This window comes from Ambystoma mexicanum, chromosome 12 (genome assembly GCF_040938575.1).
Source record: "Ambystoma mexicanum isolate Mex_15411 chromosome 12, UKY_AmexF1_1, whole genome shotgun sequence".
Taxonomy (NCBI): Eukaryota; Metazoa; Chordata; class Amphibia; order Caudata; family Ambystomatidae; genus Ambystoma; species Ambystoma mexicanum.
The window spans coordinates 58451388-58469810 of NC_090936.1; the positions used below are offsets into that span (position 1 = coordinate 58451388).

Genomic DNA, 18423 nt, shown 5'->3' on the forward strand with positions numbered 1-18423 from the left:
GCTCCTTTTGAGCCTCTTCATTCTTGCCCGTTAAGACTTCTTACCTTGAAAAGTTTTCTTAGTGGCTATACCATCTGCCAGAATGAGTGAGCTACAGGCTTTATCCTGCAAGCCTCCTTGTACTATTTTTCATAAAGACAGAGTGGTGTTGAAAGTGAAGCCTAACTTTCTCCCTAAGGTTGTTTCTGAATTTCACATCACTCAGAAGGTAACCTTACCATCCTTTTATCCTTCGCCACACCTGGGGAAAGAGGAAGAAAGGCTTCACAGACTCGACCTTAGGCGTGCACTGAGTTTCTACATTACCAGATTGGCAAAACTGAGACAGAATGATCATTTGTTTATGTGTTATACAGGTCATAAACTGGGATTATTTTAACAATTTCTGAATGTTACAGACTGGCATGTAAAGACCCCCAGAACATCTAAGGGCTCACTCTACCAAGGGTGTGCAACTTTGTCTGCTTTGCAGAGGGTTGTTCCAATAAAGGATATTTGTGCAGCTGCCACATGGTCGTCTGCACACACCTTTACGAAATACAACAGTCTGGATTCCTCCACTAGTCAAGAGTCTGTTTTTGGAATGGCAGTACTGCACTCTGTGCATTCTTGATCACTTCAATTTTACTCCCTCCTCCAAATAATCTAACTGCTTTGGGAGTGTATCAAAGATAAGGAATACGTGGGAGGACACCATGCATTCGAAGAACAAGTTGCTTACTTCTCTTGGATGGATGTTCCTCCCACGTATTCCTTATCGCCCTTCCCATCCTACCCCGCAGTAAAACTTCCCTTGTGGTTACAGTCTGCTCTCTCTCAAGGGGAGTAACCATCTAACTCAAGACATTGCTTCACTCTTCAAAACGGAGCAACCGGCGCTGTGCAAGCTCCTTATACCTGTGAATACGTCAACGTCAAGACAGAGGGCTCCGAGGGACATCGACACGACCAGGCATCGACACACAGTGCCCTCTACTGAAAAAAGAATTCCGAGGAAGCATGCTGGATATTGAGAAATATCAAAGATAAGGAATACGTGGGAGGAACATCCAGTCAAAAGAATGTTACCATGGGTAAATAACTTGTTCATCTGTTGTCTGTGTCATCTCTTTTGATACCAGGCCTACCTCACAATGGACATATGTCAACATAATTAGTTGCATCAAGCAGAGGACATATAACTTGTGCATCATAAATACGATGACTGTTCTACCTTGTCCTTGGTCAGCAGCTAGGTAGGGAGTAGCCACACTTTCAACCTCTCTGAGTTGTGTTTGCTTGGGACACATCGACTCATTTGTGTGCTGGATTATGCAGCAATGTAGCATCAGGATAGCAGCACAGGCCCTTTATTAGGGCTGGTGTCATTTTTAAGCTTCACCAAAATAAATTCAAAAAGTAAAAGTGCCGCCATCAAAGCAGCGCTACTATCACAGAGGAGAAGCCAAACCAAGGCTGAGACCTCATACGGCCTTAATACGATTCAAAGTGCTTGATGGCTTAGATCTTTTTGATGCACTGTATTCCATCTGTGGGACAATAGGGACCCATTTAGTTCTATCAGTGTCCCCTCTTCTTCCCGGCTACTCAGTGGGCTCACATGTTCCCATGGCTGGTGTATGTCTCTGTATAGCAGCAACATCAGGGACCCCTCATAGCATTTCGCATGGGGCTTTGTTTTGTACTGGGACGAATCAGGGGATTCAGTCACTTCTCCCCAGAGGGAGCCTTTCACTGTGAGGGAGGGGAGGTGCGCCCGCTATGCGATACTCTCCGTAGGGGTTAAAGGTAAGAGGGACCTCACTGGGAGAGACGCCTCACATGTGGATAAGGACTCCAGTTCTGACGAGGAACTCCCTGCTCAATCCACCTAAACACCATTGTCGATAAACCCTACTGGAAGAAAACACGTAGAATCAGTGGACACAGAGGTCGAAGTGGGCGGGAGCGGTGCTTCTATACTTTTTATTTTTACGATTCACCGTTCCTATACTTTTATTTTAAAAAGAAACCATTCTGGAATGGTTTAGTTTTAAAATAAAAGTGTAGGAAGAAGTTGAAGCTTGCATTTCAGTGCGCTGCACTGCACATTTCCATAAATAGTAGGTGTGTTTGTTTGGGGGTTTGGATTGTGTGTGGGAGGGGGCACAGCAATGGGGTTTGTGGGGAGTGGGGCAGACCAGCAGAGAACATAGTTCCGCTACTTCTTTTCGTACACTTCGACCACTGAGTGGACATGTGTTATTGTTGTATTGAACTCTTAAGAAAGCCTGAAGGAAACTACTCATGTGGTACTGCGACGAAGAAAACCATGAGAGTAATACTGAGTGCAAGGAGAACACAGAAGAAGGACTTTAACGCTACGCCAGGGGAGTCAATGGCAGCACAGTGTAATAAATTTGGGAGGAGGAGACACGAGAGAGAAGAACGGGAATTCCAAATCAGCTGTTGGAGTCCAGTTGAAGGAATCGGGGAAGAGCTGCTTTCAATGCAAGAAGGAAGCTTGCGTGTGCAAGTGCCTGAGTTGCACTCCAGGAAACCCAGGTGGCAAGAGGCCAAAGGACTCGAACAAGGTCCAAGGAGGAACATAATAAGAAGTGAGGGCCTAAGCATGCCGAGAGAGAGGCTAATGAAGACGCTGTTTTGACACGAAGAGCGGCCAGCCTATCCGAACTGCATGCTCAGTGACGTGACAGCCAAATCAAGAAGGTAACAGGGAGATCGGAGACCCAGGGAGAGCACTGAAAATAAAGAGTGGAATACTCATACTCATCCCAGTGAGAAACGAGTATGTAAGAAGAGTGAGAATCATCACTAGCTACTCATCCTCATCCCAGTGAGTCACCGTTTTGGAAGAAGAGTAAAAGTCATTACTGGGATACTCATACTCGTCCCAGTGAGGCACAATTATAGAAGAAGAGTGAGAATCATTATTGGATACTCGTCCCAGTGAAATACAACGATGGAGGAAGAGTGAGAATCATCACTGGACCACTCATACTCTTCCCAGTGAGCCACACGTTTGGAAGAAGAGTGAAAATCAATAATGGGCTACTCATACTCATTACTAGGTTGTAGACAAAGCTTAGAGAAGAGTGTGAGTGTAATTGCAACAGTTTGGGTCATCCTAGACCAGATAAGGATTGGACATTGAACCGAGGGAGCCTCTCAAGTTTGTGTAGCAAGAGGTCAGAAGAGAACAGAGAGAACCAAAGGAAAGGAATACGTTCATAAGAGAACAAGAACTAAAAAAGGAAAAGTGGGAAACCCCATAGTCTGAACTTTATGATTTGATGAAAGTGATAACCAAGAACTACCCAAGAATATCTTGTTAACGGAAAGTGCTGAGAAAGCAGTTCACAGGAGAAGGGAGTCATTCTCCTGTGCCTTAGTTGTTCTGATAGTGCTAGGATCAGGTTACATTAGTTTTGTACAGTAGACCGACTTTGTTTTGGACTCACTGATGACTAACAAGCACCCTATTTAGTTTGGTTAGGTGAGGAAACACCATTGTTTAGGGATAGTTAGGCGATTTTCATATTCTTTAAAATAAAGAATTTGTTCAGAATGGAAGTCTGTCTCCTTCTGACCCACCACAGTACGTTTCAACTTGCTGTACAATTCTGTTCATATGTAAAGGTGTGGTATCATATGGTAGGATGTTCTTGTTTAGGAACCTTGTCCAAATTTATGTTGAGATTTCCTTCATTTTATTTTATTGTATGACTTGCCTTTTGAGTCAACAACTTTGTCCATAATACATTGTTTTATTCCTCACAGATCCCAGGGACATTGAAGGAAATATGGAGAGGGCAAAAGTGATAGACCTCATCCCATGGATGGAGTACGAGTTCCGAGTGATAGCAACCAACACGCTGGGTATGGGAGAACCCAGCATGCCATCTGCACGAATTAAAACAGAGGGTGCCCGTAAGTATGGCCAAGCAAACACATTTTGTGGGCTGTTTGAAATCATTTTTATATTTGTTTATTTTGCATTGACGCGTGCATACCACAACTGGTGTTTATAACCCACAGGGTAAAATTCACTGGAGAAGTGTGCACTCATCATACATAATATTCTTAATCCAGCAAGCATTGCTTTGCGTCTATGTTGCCTGGAGATTCCCCCCTATATAAAAGGTCATGTGTGGGTGGTAGAACCTTTTCAGCGCAGGTGGCTCATTACGAGGCAAGCAGTAACCCGCCAGTGCTAATGGCGGGTTGCTGCCGGACTCGTAACATTTTTCCGGCACCTGACTTCCCGGTGCCACAGGGACATTGCAAGTCCTGGTGGATAGGGAAGTCAGGCGCCGGAAAATGTTAGTCCCCATTCCCATGGAGTCTTGCAGGACTCCATGGGAATGTGGAGACGGAAGCACCAGCACCGTTGCTACCTGTGCCGGTGCTTCTGTGACAAGTCTGCCTACTGGAACTGTTGCGGCCGGCAGATCAGACCTGCCTGGCGCAAGGGCCCCTGCAGGCAGGCTTGTAGTGTGGCTGTCCGGAAAGGGTGCTGCTACGTTGCTCCGTCACCATTATTTCCGGACCGCCACACTTACAATGAGGCTCTATGACTCAGTGATGATCATTTAAAGTTTAGAAAGGTTCTTAAAACAATTTTGCTATTCAAGGCTTAGCTAAACCGATCTCTTGGCACTCCTCTTTTCCAATTCCTCGCCCGCTTTAACCTTTCTACCGTAGTTGCAAAATGTTCTACAATGTGTATACAGTACAATCCAATCCAACACACGCATATCCACCATTCGAGCACAGTGTCTGCACATTGTGAGTGGGCAGTCAACCAAGTACAACAATGCACACATTTCCCTCTATGTGAATATGAAGACATAGGGTAGGCTCCTGCCCTCCTGCCACCTCTGTAGACTGAGAGTGAGGCCTTCTGATATAGCAGGTCTCATAGCTTAAAGAGTGGGGATCTAAATCGCAAGGGCGGCCTTCGCAGGGCACATGCTCTAGTTACTGACGCTAAGGTAGGCAACACGCCACATAAGGTTTTAAATTGACCCCTTCAGGGCTTGCCCCTTTCATTTGTGGCAAGTGCAACACTAGGGATGAAGGACTGCCTGGGAGTGCGAAAAAGGGAGAAAAAAGTGATATGCTGTCATTGAGATTGTCCAGCACAATAAGTCAGTGCAACTTTTATCCCATTTGTGGAAGTGAATCTGTAATTGGCTTTTGGTTTCAGATGACATTTGCATATTTATGCGAATGAGGCATGGTACAGCGGAGATTAAAGTTTTGTTTGTATGTGACTCCTAAAGATTGTATAAACTGGGTATAATAGTTCATTTTTTTACTGGTACATTCTGCATATATGTAGTATTTTTGTTTATAAAATAGATATTAATTGTTAGATATATGTTATAGGATTATGTTTACACAGGCCAGCATGTTCTGGTAGATGCGTAAATTAAAAAGCAACCCAGACACAAGTGCTATCCCAAAGGGCCTCAACGATTACGAAGGGACCATTTTGTTTGTCTTCTGATCACCAATTAAATAGAACATTAATGGAGCAAATGCTTTTAATTTGCACAATGGTATAACTGATCTAAAACCTCAAAGTGCACAGTATTAGGCTTGGGAGAGTATGTGCTACATTACATTAGGTGCGCTCTCAAACTAATTAGAGCAGTTGGTCAGCAGAATTTCTGCTGATTCGAAGTTCATCGAATCACAACATATGCTTGGTGAAATGGACTTAAAATTAGTCGAGCCAAGCAGCTGCATTGCCTGCTGCACCTCTACACTGTGGGCCTCATTACAAGGCAGGCGCTCACGGAATGAAGGGGACCGGCCCCCTTCATTCTGTCAGGGCCGATTACAAGGTTCCCATCGCGGGACCCGGATCGGACGCCTGGTAAAACCCAGAAGTTAACAAATCTTCTACGTTACACGACAGAAAACAATCTACAAATCAATAAAGACAAAACAAACATTTTAATCCTGGAATCAGCACCTAAAAGATCAGACAAATACAAGTGGTACCTGGAAAGTATAGAGATTGAAAGAACAAAAGAATTCAAATACCTGGCTGTGACCTTAGACAATTCTTGTCACGAAAGTGCAATGCAAGAAAGCCTGAAATCAAAAACCAAAAAGTTAGCAGCCCAAGGCAAAGCCATCAACCAAAAATGCGGAAAATTCTCGACAATCCCGGTAATTGAATTCTACAAGAAAAAAGTAGTGCCTTCTATTACATACGGAGCAGAAGCAATGCCACAAATCCCAAAAAAACTATAGACAAAGTTAGAAGGCATCTTCTGGAAAAAGGTCTTGTGCTTACCTAACTCAACTTCAATGCCGGCCATCCGACGCGAGCTCAGTCTTCTTTCTCTAGCAGGCACAGTAAACATCAACTTGGTCCTGCTTTACCGAAAGTGTATCTCTCAAGTCGACCAGAACATCTACACAATGATAGGTGAAGAAATTAAAACGGATTCAGTGAAAATGTTGACCAACTGGAAAGAGGAGAATTTATCATTATTGGGCCTCAGTCGCATGCTCAGAAGATGACCTGATCTCGAATCAGGTCAGAGTGTGCGAAAAACTCAAGAATCTCGACAGGTCATACACCCAAGCGGAAGTAACAGCCAACAAACTTCTAGTTCATCTTCCACGTACTCTGTGTAAAGTAAATGAACTTCAGAGTTACATTAAAAAATTCCCAAATAGATCATCCAGGGATTACTTGCTCGGGCTAAGACTAAATCTAATTGAACCAAACGAGATTTGCCACATTCGAGGTATTTCAGCCACTAGTGAGTGCCGTCTTTGTGGCGCAGAAAAGGAAACCATACGCCACTTACTAATGGCCTGCCCAAGGAACCAAGCGATAAGATCTGCATACCTAAACTTTTCCTGGGAAAACGGTCACTTCGATGCCTATCAATGGTGGGTCAGACTGATTGGAGGCGAGAGAACAACGTAGCAAATTGCCTTGGTGAAGATCATCCAAGAAACATTGAAAATGCTTGGCTGAGGCATCCTAGGACTTGAAGAATACAGGAACAAGAATTTTGTAAAGTTCCATTTTGGAACATACACAAATAAAAATAAAAAAATATTTAATTTATGATAACTCATAACCTGCTCCTAGCAGACAGGTTCAAACTCGACCCTGGAGGATATACAACACAGAAGGTCTACATTACAGAAACCCTGCACTGACGCAGCCCAATCTGGTGCCGCCATTCGCAGTGGCACAAACATTCCCTGCTGCAAACAGCAATGCATTTTTGCACCAGAACAATGTTTGCTTCTGCAAAACCTAACTGCACTAATGCAATATTTACATAATATAAATGAGATTCTTCACAATGGGATTGCGTAGTGATTTAGTTTGGGTATGCTACACATTGGATGGCTTTTATAGAAGGTTCTAAATAAATAATATGGTGCAACAGCATTGGTGAAATGCCAAAAGATTGTCCAGAAGCACTGTATCATGCTTTTGCGGTTCTACAGACTAGTTAAACACATTTTATGCTGGTATTCACTGTGTGGGTATTCTCGAGCCAGGTTGTCTCTATTTATGCTTCCATTTTCCAGTAGCAACTTTAAAGGAGAAGGCAAATCCTTCAATGAGGAGCATGTGATTTTGGTCCATGCACTAGAAAAGGGATTTTCGTTGTGATAGCGAGAGCCCTGCAATCTTTGCAGCACTTCGTCTACCAATTATTAACTTCATGGAACTCTGCATAGGCTCAGATGGACAAACAAAATGTCTCATAGACATTTTGCCACACGGAAGCAATCAGTCTGGAATTTGTGAAAAAAGCTCACCCGGAAAACAGATTCACAGCTCATATGCATGGGATAGTGTTCCAGAGGGAGGAGCCATGAGTGTAGAGGGCTCTTCTTCCTCCAAAGTGCTTGTATCTGTGCTGGTATTGGGCCAGATGGCTTTGGAAAGCAGACCTTCTGTCCCTTGTCATCTGACAGCAGGACAGCACTCTGGTGTGATATGGACGAGGGCAGTCCTGATCAGTTTTGTGAAAAAAGAAGGGGAGCCTTAAAGTCTATGTGCTGGTTTACAGGCAGTAAAAGGAATTCCCGGCAAGGGAGATGGGATTGGACCAGCTGCAGCCATAGATCAGATAGATGTCCTGTGTTCAGGCTCTCAGACGATTGTGGAATGGCAAATCTTGAGGTCCATCTTAGAACTCATTTCAGCGCTCCACGGAAGGTGGCGCTACTCTTGGGTTCAGGGCTGTACTTTGGTGGCGAAGCAGGAAGAGGGCATACCTCTCAACTGCAAATGATAAAACCACACTTATAAATTCGAGGAGTGAATGCATGTTCTGTATAAAAATTGATGCACAGGTTACAGGTTATTTGCTTGTTTGTCTAGGGCACTGGTCTTCAAACTGTGGAGGAAGGCCCCTGAGGGGGCCCACATGATGTCCATGGGGCGCAAGTCTCTTCAAAAAGGGAGAACAATTAATTATTTTAATTGAAAATAGATGCAGATACAGTATCTGGGGGGCCCTGCAACAATATGTTTACTCAAGTGGGGGGCAGTGCAGCAATAATCTTACTCAAGGGGGTTTGGCCTAAGAATACTGGTGTTCTAGGGTGTATGCATGGGCAGCTGGTAGCTTCAGGATAAGATCAATTTATGCTCTAAAGCCTTTGCGGCATAAAATGTGTTAACAAAACAAATATGGGGGTACACATGACCAACCAAAGACCATGCTGTTTTCAAAGCATTCATGCAGATAAGTCAGTCTGCCATTGTGGGCCTTCTTGTAGTTTGATGTGAAGTTTGGTAACATCATAATACATTTGATATACAAGTAAGAATTCATCAAAGAAGTTGGCCAAGGGTGGCATATTTATACTGGAGTCCCCTTTCTGTTGATGTTGGAGATCAAGAAGAGAACTGAACACAGTTTCATCCAATAGATGAGTTCCCACAGTGGCACAGTCCCTTCACCCCTGTTTGCCCCCCGAGTATAGTTTCAACTAGGCAAATTTACTCAGTGAGGCATTGTTATCTAAAGCAACACAAAACACCAAGCATGGTGGTCATAGAATAGAGCTGAGTTCATCGGGCATTCTGTGTATGATATATTGTTGCCTAGTAAGCTCAAATAGCTCTTCCCTTAATCATCAGACTTTTGTTAGATAGTCCCGGATGCTTACTGCTTATCGGGGTAAGCTTAAAAAGCACGGGATTCACACATTTTGAGATTGAGAGAAGCTGATTTCTCTATGGTTAGATGATTCTCAACCTTCATCATTTCATTATTATTCAGGACATTTCCATTTCCTTTTCATCTGGGACAGAGCGTCCTCGATCTTATATTTTTAGTTCTTCCTCTTTGCAAAATAGTTATGAACTAACAGACAAGCATCAGAGGCTACACTATTCAGTGCATCCACTACTGCTTCTCCTGCTGTTCTGGCGTCCAAGTTGTTTGCCTTTGAGACATGTTGTAGCTGATAGCACCGGAACAATGGTAATATATGTGACTTTCAGGCATATTGTATCTTGAAAAAAAGTATTGAGCCCAGCTGATGACTTCTGTATATTATGTTTCAAAGTGTATGGTGTGGTGTACGCTGCAGGGCTGATGCGTATTGTGGCGCAGCTCTTCTTATCAGTCTAGTTATTTAAATTGTGAGTGCATCCCTTGCTGATACCACCTCCCAGTACCACCTGCTTCTATAGTTTATTCCAAACAGCTGGCAATGGCTGACGAGCCCTTCAAATGAACAAGTAATGGTCAAACAATTGCATTAACACATACGCATAAGTGCCTTGACATTTCTTCTTCTTTATTTAGGAACAATTTGTAACATCAAGGATCAAAAACACAAACAAGTCTGCATTCCAGATACAATACCAACTCACAAAATACTAAAACGTACAACCACAATCAATCCTAAATAAAAACGAGCATAAACAATTCATACAATAAAATAATGCTAACAAGAAAAGTACATAGGAAAGATAGCTCAGCAGTTGTCTTGGAGTCAATACAACGCAGAGCATCACACGTCGAATCCCGGTCTCGCACCTAGTGTCTGATCTCTGGCCTTAAGAACGATCTCAAATCTGAATTTAAATCCTTTTTTATATATTTATCATTTTAATTGTTAATAATAAAAATCAGGCTTGCCCCAACAGTCTTCCCTTTCAGTCTTTACAAGTGCCTTGATATTACAAATCTCGATTCCTTGCCACCGTCATGGTTTTTGCCATTTATTGTAGCTGATTTTGTGATGTAGAATTGCGTCGAGAATGGAATGGAGACATTGGGTACCATGGACACACCAGGGAATGTTGCATTACTTGCTCGCTTAGTCTTAATAAAGATGTTGTCACTTGTTCACCATGAACCGCAACTTAAGAAAACCAGCAATTTAAGAGATGAAGCACATCTCATTTCCAAAAGAAGCATCGCTCTGCATAAATATTACTTAACCATATGACTCAACATGTCCTTTGAACCATACTTATTCAACCATCCTCTGGTTTCTTTTCACTTTTTCAAAAAAGCAAATGATATCAGGTATATTACAAACAGAGGATGCCGTAATTTATGTATGTGTGTGATTTCAAAAGTGCAAACGCAGTGTCGTATGTCAGAAGAAGGAGTCAAAAAAGGGGTGGCATTTCAATTCACAGTTTTATTCAAATAATAAGAAAAGGACCTTCCTTTCCCTATACCTAAAGGGTTGCGCCCCCTAACTGAATTATAACTCGGGTGCTCGTCGTCAGGGGAGTTGTCAAACTTAAGAATCAGTCCTTTGTCCAAAAACTATCCTACTCTGACCCTACCACTAATCAAATGCATTTCAGCAAACAGAAATACAGCCAGAAGAATGACTCCCTTCTCCTGGTCCAACCGGCTCAGCCTTAAGGGCTGGTTTCTGATAGTATCTAGCAACAGTTCTTATAAATTCTTTTAATTCCTCCAAAGAACTTCTTAAGACTTGATGCAATGTCCAACAGTTATTCTTTCTCAGCACTATACATATTCCTGAACGTTCCTTATCTTCCTTGTGGCTATTGAAACCAAGGAGCTTATTCCTGTAATGTCTTGGGCTCTTTTCACAAATTCTCTGAGGGAGATTGCTCCTGTAGTGATCTTTATCTTTGATAACTCTCTTGCAATTATTGTAACGAGGGAGATTACTCCTGAGGTACTCCTCACTCTTAGTATCTTTTATACAGTTACTGTGATACAGGAGATCATTCCCAAGGCACTCTTCACTCTTAGTATCTTTTCTATAGTTACTGTGATACAGGAGATTATTCCTGAGGCACTCTTCACTCTTGGTATCTTTTATACAGTTACTGTGATACAGGAGATTATTCCCGCGGCACTCTTCACTCTTGGTATCTTTTCTGCAATCACTGTGATGAGGGAGATTACTCATGGGGGACTCTTCACTCTTGGTATCTTTTGTGTATTCACTTTGATGAGGGGGATTACTCCAGAGGGACTCTTCTCTCTTGGTATCTTTTTTACAGTTATTGTGATACAGGAGATTTTTACCGAGGCGCTCTTCACGCTTGGTATCTTTTCTGTAATCACTGTGATGAGGGCGATTACTCCAGAGGGACTCTTCTCTCTTGGTATCTTTTTTACAGTTACTCTGATACAGGAGATTTTTACCAAGGCGCTCTTCACTCGTGGTATCTTTTATACAGTTACTGTGATACGGGAGATTATTCCCGCGGCACTCTTCAATCTTGGTATCTTTTCTGCAATCACTGTGATGAGGGCGATTACTCATGGGGGACTCTTCACTCTTGGTATCTTTTGTGTATTCCATTTGATGAGGGAGATTACTCCAGAGGGACTCTTCTCTCTTGGTATCTTTTTTACAGTTACTGTGATACAGGAGATTTTTACCGAGGCGCTCTTCACGCTTGGTATCTTTTCTGTAATCACTGTGATGAGGGCGATTACTCCAGAGGGACTCTTAACTTTTGGTATCATTCTGGCAACTACTGTGATGAGGGATACTACTCCCAAGATACTCTGTGCTTTTAGCGCAAACCCTTACCGGGTCTCCTGTGGCTGCTGTTACCTTCTTTCTGGCGTAGGCACGTCACTGGTTCTTCCCGGGGTGTTGGTCTCGGTCTCTCTGGTTGAACGCTCTTCGTGTCTCTCTCTACGCTTCCTGCTGATCCACGCTGGCTCTGCTGGGTTCTCGGCCTTTTAGTGTTGGTGTAGTAGAAGGACCACTGGGTCTACCTCTCTGGGGTCACACCACTGGCATCCTCTCTCCAGCTTCTGTGTAGGTTGGGTCTCCGTCTGATTACGGAATGCTCTGAATGCTCTGCCGACCGTTCCAGGGTGTCCTCTCAACCAGAGACCAGCTTCTTCTGCTCACTTCCTCATTCCCAGGTGTAAATCTCCCAGAGCTGACAGGCTTCTCCCTGGGTTCTCATTAAGTCCCTTCTTGCTTTGTATATCCTACAGCTGGGTCTTCCCCAGTGGAGTGCCATAGTCCTTCTTTGATGTCAACGGAGTAAGCTTCATGCCTACTTGGGGTCACCTCTTCACAGTACTGTTTAGACTCCGCAAATGAGTAGTTTGCATCATTCCTTTAATCTTCCTATTCTCAGGAATTTTTCTGAGATTACTTATCATCCCTCTGTATGTTCTCAGTCGTTTTGGCAGTATTAAGACTTACATGAGGAAAGGAGGGAGTATTGCAATAACAGTAGTGCCTTCCGGTTGGTTCTTGGAGGACCAAGGATGTCTTGGTCTCAAAGGCAAGCGGGTTAGGGAGTTCTATCACAGAACGGGAGTCCTTGTCCCCTTGAGGGGAGTCTCTCCCTGTGAGATCCCCCATTCCGCCACCCCTAGGGGGATTGTTGCGTAGCGGGTTCACCTCCCTAGCCTCTGGGGAAAAGGGAAAAGATCCTGTGAATCGTCACACCAGCTGTAAAGCAACAGAGCACTGTACATAGGGGACACAAGCAGGGCGTTACACATAAGGGTGTGGGGGCCGCAGAGGAGCTGGGATGCCATCATTCAAACTAACCAACACTCAATAATTCCTGTTGAGATTACACGTATTGCACAACAATTATTTGGCTTAAAAACAAGTCCAACATAGGACATCAAGTCTGACAGGGTTTACACAGCTTCAATATTGACCACTTATTTTTTGTATTTTCCACATTCATAGGAACAAAAGTGCTAGTTAACTGCAAGCAAAATGCCGTACAAAAGTGCTTAGTGCTTAGCTTAAAATAATTCAAACACATATGGACTAAATTACTGAACACATCATCACGAACCATTCAATACACCAATATGACCATTTCTATGACATGATTTACTAAACTTTCATTCTTGTTATGGAGAGTCCCTGAACTTTCTGGGGCCCTACAATCAGAATGTATCACAAAACATTGAGTACAAACAAAATACCAATGATTTGCCTCACTGACTGTAATCTTTTCTTCCTCCTTTTCTCTCCCTCTTCCTTGTTAATCCCCTCTCTATTCTTGCCTAATGCCCTCCTCCCTTTCCCCCTCACTGAGCTCTGTTTGCTGACTGGTCACCTGCTGCACCGCCAGAGTCACACAGGTCTCGGGCTCCCCCCACCAGTTCTCGCACTTGCCCCAGGCCTCTACACTCCACCCACTACTTCTGCACTTCTTTATTCATTCCTTGAGAATGGTAACCCCTCAGCACTTAACTCAGGGCCTTGGACTGGGCGCACTTGTTCCCTCCCCCCAACCCCCACTCACTCCATGTCTGGCACTTACATTACCTAGAATGTACTGGGCCTGGTCAGCCAGGCTTAGTTTGCTAGTTTTGTGTTTCTGTATGTCCTTCCCCTCTCCTCCTCCCTTATTGCCTCACCATCTGTCACGCACTTGCACTATTTGAAACGTCGTTGGCCGAATACGGTAGCTTAAGAACTGTATGTTCTTCTCCCTCTCCTCCCCCTTCGTTCCTCCTTTGTCTTAAGCGCATTATAAATATGCAACTAAGAGAAAAACAATTACGCAAATACAAAACAATTCCTGTAACAGCGCCTTGATGCCTGCGGGCTGTGTGAGCGCTTTAAAAATGTAAATACAAATACAATGTGCTATCGCTAATTGACTTGGTTGGACCATCACTACAGCAAAATGGAAAATTAGTGTCACAGTAAAATTAAACACTTCTTTTGTCCGTCAAGTTTAAAGAGTGGTTTCTTAATGTGATCTTTCTGTATTTGTGCATTATTTTATTTCTAATTACAAATGAACACCATTTATTTTCTGAATTATTCGTCAACTATATATTGCTACGAGTAAAACATGTTCATTGTATGTACTGTACAAAGATGATTTTAATTTGCCTTAGTTTGAAGGGAGCCAGAAACCCTAAGGGACATCCAATGCGTGACAAGATGCACTATATCTAACAGAGAACAGCATGATTGGAAAAGAATGAAAGATCAGTGTCTGGCTCGAGAGAAAGCCATTTTGAATGATTTCATACTTTATTTCGAGAAAATTGTCATAAAAGCACACAATGCACCATAGGACTAATCAATAGTTACAATACAAATGCTCATCATAGCATTATATGTCGAATAGGAATATGCGAATCTAAGAGTATAAAACACATACAAACATAAAACTTCATCTTTATAAAATGAGATTCGACTTTCATTCACAAGTCACCAGGGCCCCCTTGGATCTTAATTTCCATGCCCACACTAAATATTTACAGGTGGTATTTGCAGCAGGCAAATCTCTAGAGTTAAGGCAGATCGCCATGGCCTCTGTTAGCATCCTGCAAGCTTTGGTCAGAAACAGTGGCTTTACAAGTAGTTTTCTTAATTGCAAAGTGGCTATGCAATGGAAGAGGAAATGAGCCATATCCTCCTTTAAATTTCCACACAAGGGCTTGCTGCAGGGACATTGTTCTCCATCTCTGACTTATACATGCTATTGGTAGAGTCCCTAAGCGCGCCTTGAGATACAAGGAACGTTCGTATTTAGGGTGAACATGATAGAGTTACTCCTCATACCCAGGGGTCAGGACCTACAAATAAAAGTGGGGGGACTCATCAACAAACGCAATGGAATGTGACATTGACAGAAATTTGCACATCAAGGGGAAAAAGGCACATTTCATCACATTGGCTTTGTATAACCACCCAAATTGCACAGGACAAAAGGCATTTGCCTTCCATAATATCAACATACACACAAAACCAAGAGAGGATATTTTCTTCTAGTAGTGTTTTTTGAAAATGTTAAAAAGTGTGCATGTTTTAAACTCCAAGAACCAATAAAACATATTTTCCCTGGAATATGCAGTACCGAACTGAGACATTTCACCTTTAGTTTCGTTGCTTTGTGTCGTCTTGTTTCCAAAGCGCGCACGTTGCCGCTGGGCTATCCTCCCAGGACTGAATTATAATTGCTGCTATGAAATATTCCAAGGGGTATGTGAATCTCTTTAAAGAACTAGCAGAATCCGTTTTATTTGGTTATTTGGTATTTTCTCTGACTTATTTAACACCTGTTTCTTCTTCTCTGTCTCTACTTTAGCTCCTAATGTGGCTCCCTCTGAGGTCGGAGGAGGCGGTGGAAGCAATGGTGAGCTGACGATAACATGGACGGTGAGTGTTCTGTATTGATATGCATGTATCTACATTGGTAAGAATCCTTGCCCTGGTGTACGGCTAAAACATACGGCCATGATGGTGTATAAGGTGTATTGTGTACTCCAGTCCTCAGGATGATAGGTCCGGACTCCTCATTTGCTTGTGGTTAAGCCGGAGTGCATTGGGTGCTATTGCCTGACCTAGAGCAGATCTGAACACTTAGAATATATTTGGAGAACATGGTGACGTTTTCTAACTGTAGTCAGAATGTTAAACAAAAATTCATTTTCATAGTGTTTAATTAAAAATATGTGTAGACTTTTTAAACGAAAAAAAAAGGTGTTTGTATACTCATGAGTCCTGAATGTTTAGAAAAAAATGGTCTATTCTTTCTTATTAGAGATTCTATTGATGCAAGTAACATATAAGGTGATTGCTTCAGGTTTCTTTGAAAATGGTGGCATATTTTTCACATGCAATATTCCCAGGGAATGCCACTATAGGTGCGAAACTCTTGAAGAAAACCACAGTAGGCGATGGACATACAGAATGCCTAAATAGCTCTTGCAGGATAACATTTTGTTGTATTGAATCTGATTTTCTATTAAAGCATGCTAGAGTACAGGGGTACTTTCATGCAACGCAAGTATGTGATTATCTGTTTTGGTGCATTCCTCAAATTAATGGTTGTACCTCATTGGGTTAAACAATGTCAAATATTAGCCGCTGTGAGGGGACTAGCAGTGAAAATCAAACCACTGTAGCAGCTTGTTGTCACTGGCATCTTGTCTAATTCCGTCCTCAACATCAGGATGGGACAGTGTTTTGGTAATGAATTATTTCGAAAGGTGTACTGTGGTTTTTCATCATCGATTTGGGTTCACTTCGCAATATCTTGTCAGGATATATTTTTGCTGCAATCTTCTTCATTCGCCTGGATGGTTTTTAGAATGCCAAGCGTGTAACTGTCAGGCTTTTACTCGCTAATAGAATTCAGGAACATATGCAAGACGGCACTGACCCTCTGAGTTGCCAAACAATCCCCAGGAGTTAACATAAAGATAAGCAAATTGGGACCATTTGGGCTGAGCAGAAGCTGGCTTCTTCCCTCGAGCACTTGGCGTCCATGCAGCAATAAGTCGGACCGCATCTCTGCAGTGGAACACCAGTGGTGCTTGATAGGGATAAAGAACAATCAGTATGGGCTTGACCAAAGACGACCCAAGACCCAAGGCCTATCCAAATTTGGGAGTGGGCTATATCCCACGAGATGGACCTTACAGGCAAGAGCAACTGGGAGGTGGATGGGCTGAGCAAATCTGGCATGGAGAATTACGAATGGGAGCTCTGCCCGGAGATACTTCTCATGCTATTCCAGAGCTGGTGTTACCCAGAGAGGGACTTCTTCGCCACAGAGGGCAATTCCAAGTGCAGTCAATACGCCTCGTGGCTGGGTAGGGGCTGGCTGTCGCTAGGGGATGCATTCCACATTTCATGGAATGGGTTGTGTAGAACTGGTCGGGCTAGAGCAGAAAGTTGAGCGTGCCATAAAGATTAAAAGTGAAAGCAGGTCATGTAGAACAGGTCAGAGTAGAGCAGAGTCGAGCGGGCCATAGAAGGTTAAAAGTAAAAGCGGGTCATGTAGAACAGGTCCGGCTAGAGCAGAAAGTCAAGCGAGCCATAGAAAATTTAAAGTGAAAGCAAGTCGCGTAGAAACAGGTCGGGATATGGCTTAAAGTCGAGCAGGCCATAGAACATTAAAGTTAAAGTGGGAAACGCACCGATCCAAATAGCCAGAGGGGCTGCCACGGCAGCACCTGGAGTTAGCAAAATGATGCAGAGGGGAGTAATGGAAGAGAAAGAGGGTGCCGATTTTTCATGCCGCTACATGTGGAAGCCACATGCCGATCCAAGGAGCCGTGGGTAAGTGCTCATGTTGGGTAGATGGTAGAATGTAGGTTAAGATGCCTGAGGGTTGCGCAACATGTGGGCAACATACAAAGTGTAATGGGGAGTATGTAGGGTAGCAGAAGGAAAGAGAATGGACAAGGGTTGTGCAGATGAGGGGGCAGGAGGTGAGGGCCTCCTTACCGTATGTTGTGGACATAGACGCAGTGCAGATGTAAGGGGGTGTTCAGAGTCATCCCAGAGACAAAATGATGGTCCGTGCAAGGGTGGCTCCTAGGCGCCGCCCACACCTGGACACGCCCTGACTGGGTTTGCATCTGACCCTAGGAGGGGGCCCTTTGAGGGGCTGGCATCGCCAGGTGGCTTCCTGTGCAGGGAGCTTTAAATACAAGCCTCAGCCAGTCCACAAACTCCAGAGGCAGGCTGTTGGTCGGTGAAGGGACTCCACTATCTTGATGAAGCAGCAGCTGTCATGTTGAAAAGAGCATCCCGCTCTATGAGTGTGGCTAGCAGTTTGAATGAGGCACGGCAAGGGCTCATTAGCAGTGTCGGTCCGTGGGCCTGAAGGTCCTCAATAGTGGAGTTGGATATCATAGGCCCAGACAGGGTTTGCATCTGACCCTTGGAGTGGGCTGTGAGAAACCTGAGGGTATTCTCCCAAGTAGATCTTGAGAATCCCTTTTTCAGGTGTCCACAGAGGGACTTGCATCTCAGATCCCAACCCTGGGGCTGGACGAGCGAGGGAGGATCACCTGGGTAGGGGAGCCCGAGGTTATGCTCGGAGGATTACCCGAGGTGAGACACGGTACTATACCGTGCTATAAGAAGGAGACTATAAGAAGGAGAGGAGAACAGGATCCCAAAGACCTTTGTAGGTTGCACTATGTAGGTCTCCCTTCCTCCCAA

General features: G+C 43.7%; 1 protein-coding gene across 5 annotated transcripts in view; it reads left to right on the top strand.

The window, feature by feature from the left end:
- CNTN1 (contactin 1) overlaps positions 1–18423 on the top strand; it is a 1316193-nt gene that overhangs the window by 1105443 nt on the left and 192327 nt on the right. For all 5 annotated transcript variants that reach the window (XM_069627984.1, XM_069627985.1, XM_069627983.1 and 2 more), the window contains 2 exons: positions 3781–3930; positions 15554–15624. In XM_069627984.1, the coding sequence (XP_069484085.1) occupies positions 3781–3930; positions 15554–15624 (221 nt within the window). The remainder of the gene's footprint in view (positions 1–3780; positions 3931–15553; positions 15625–18423) is intronic.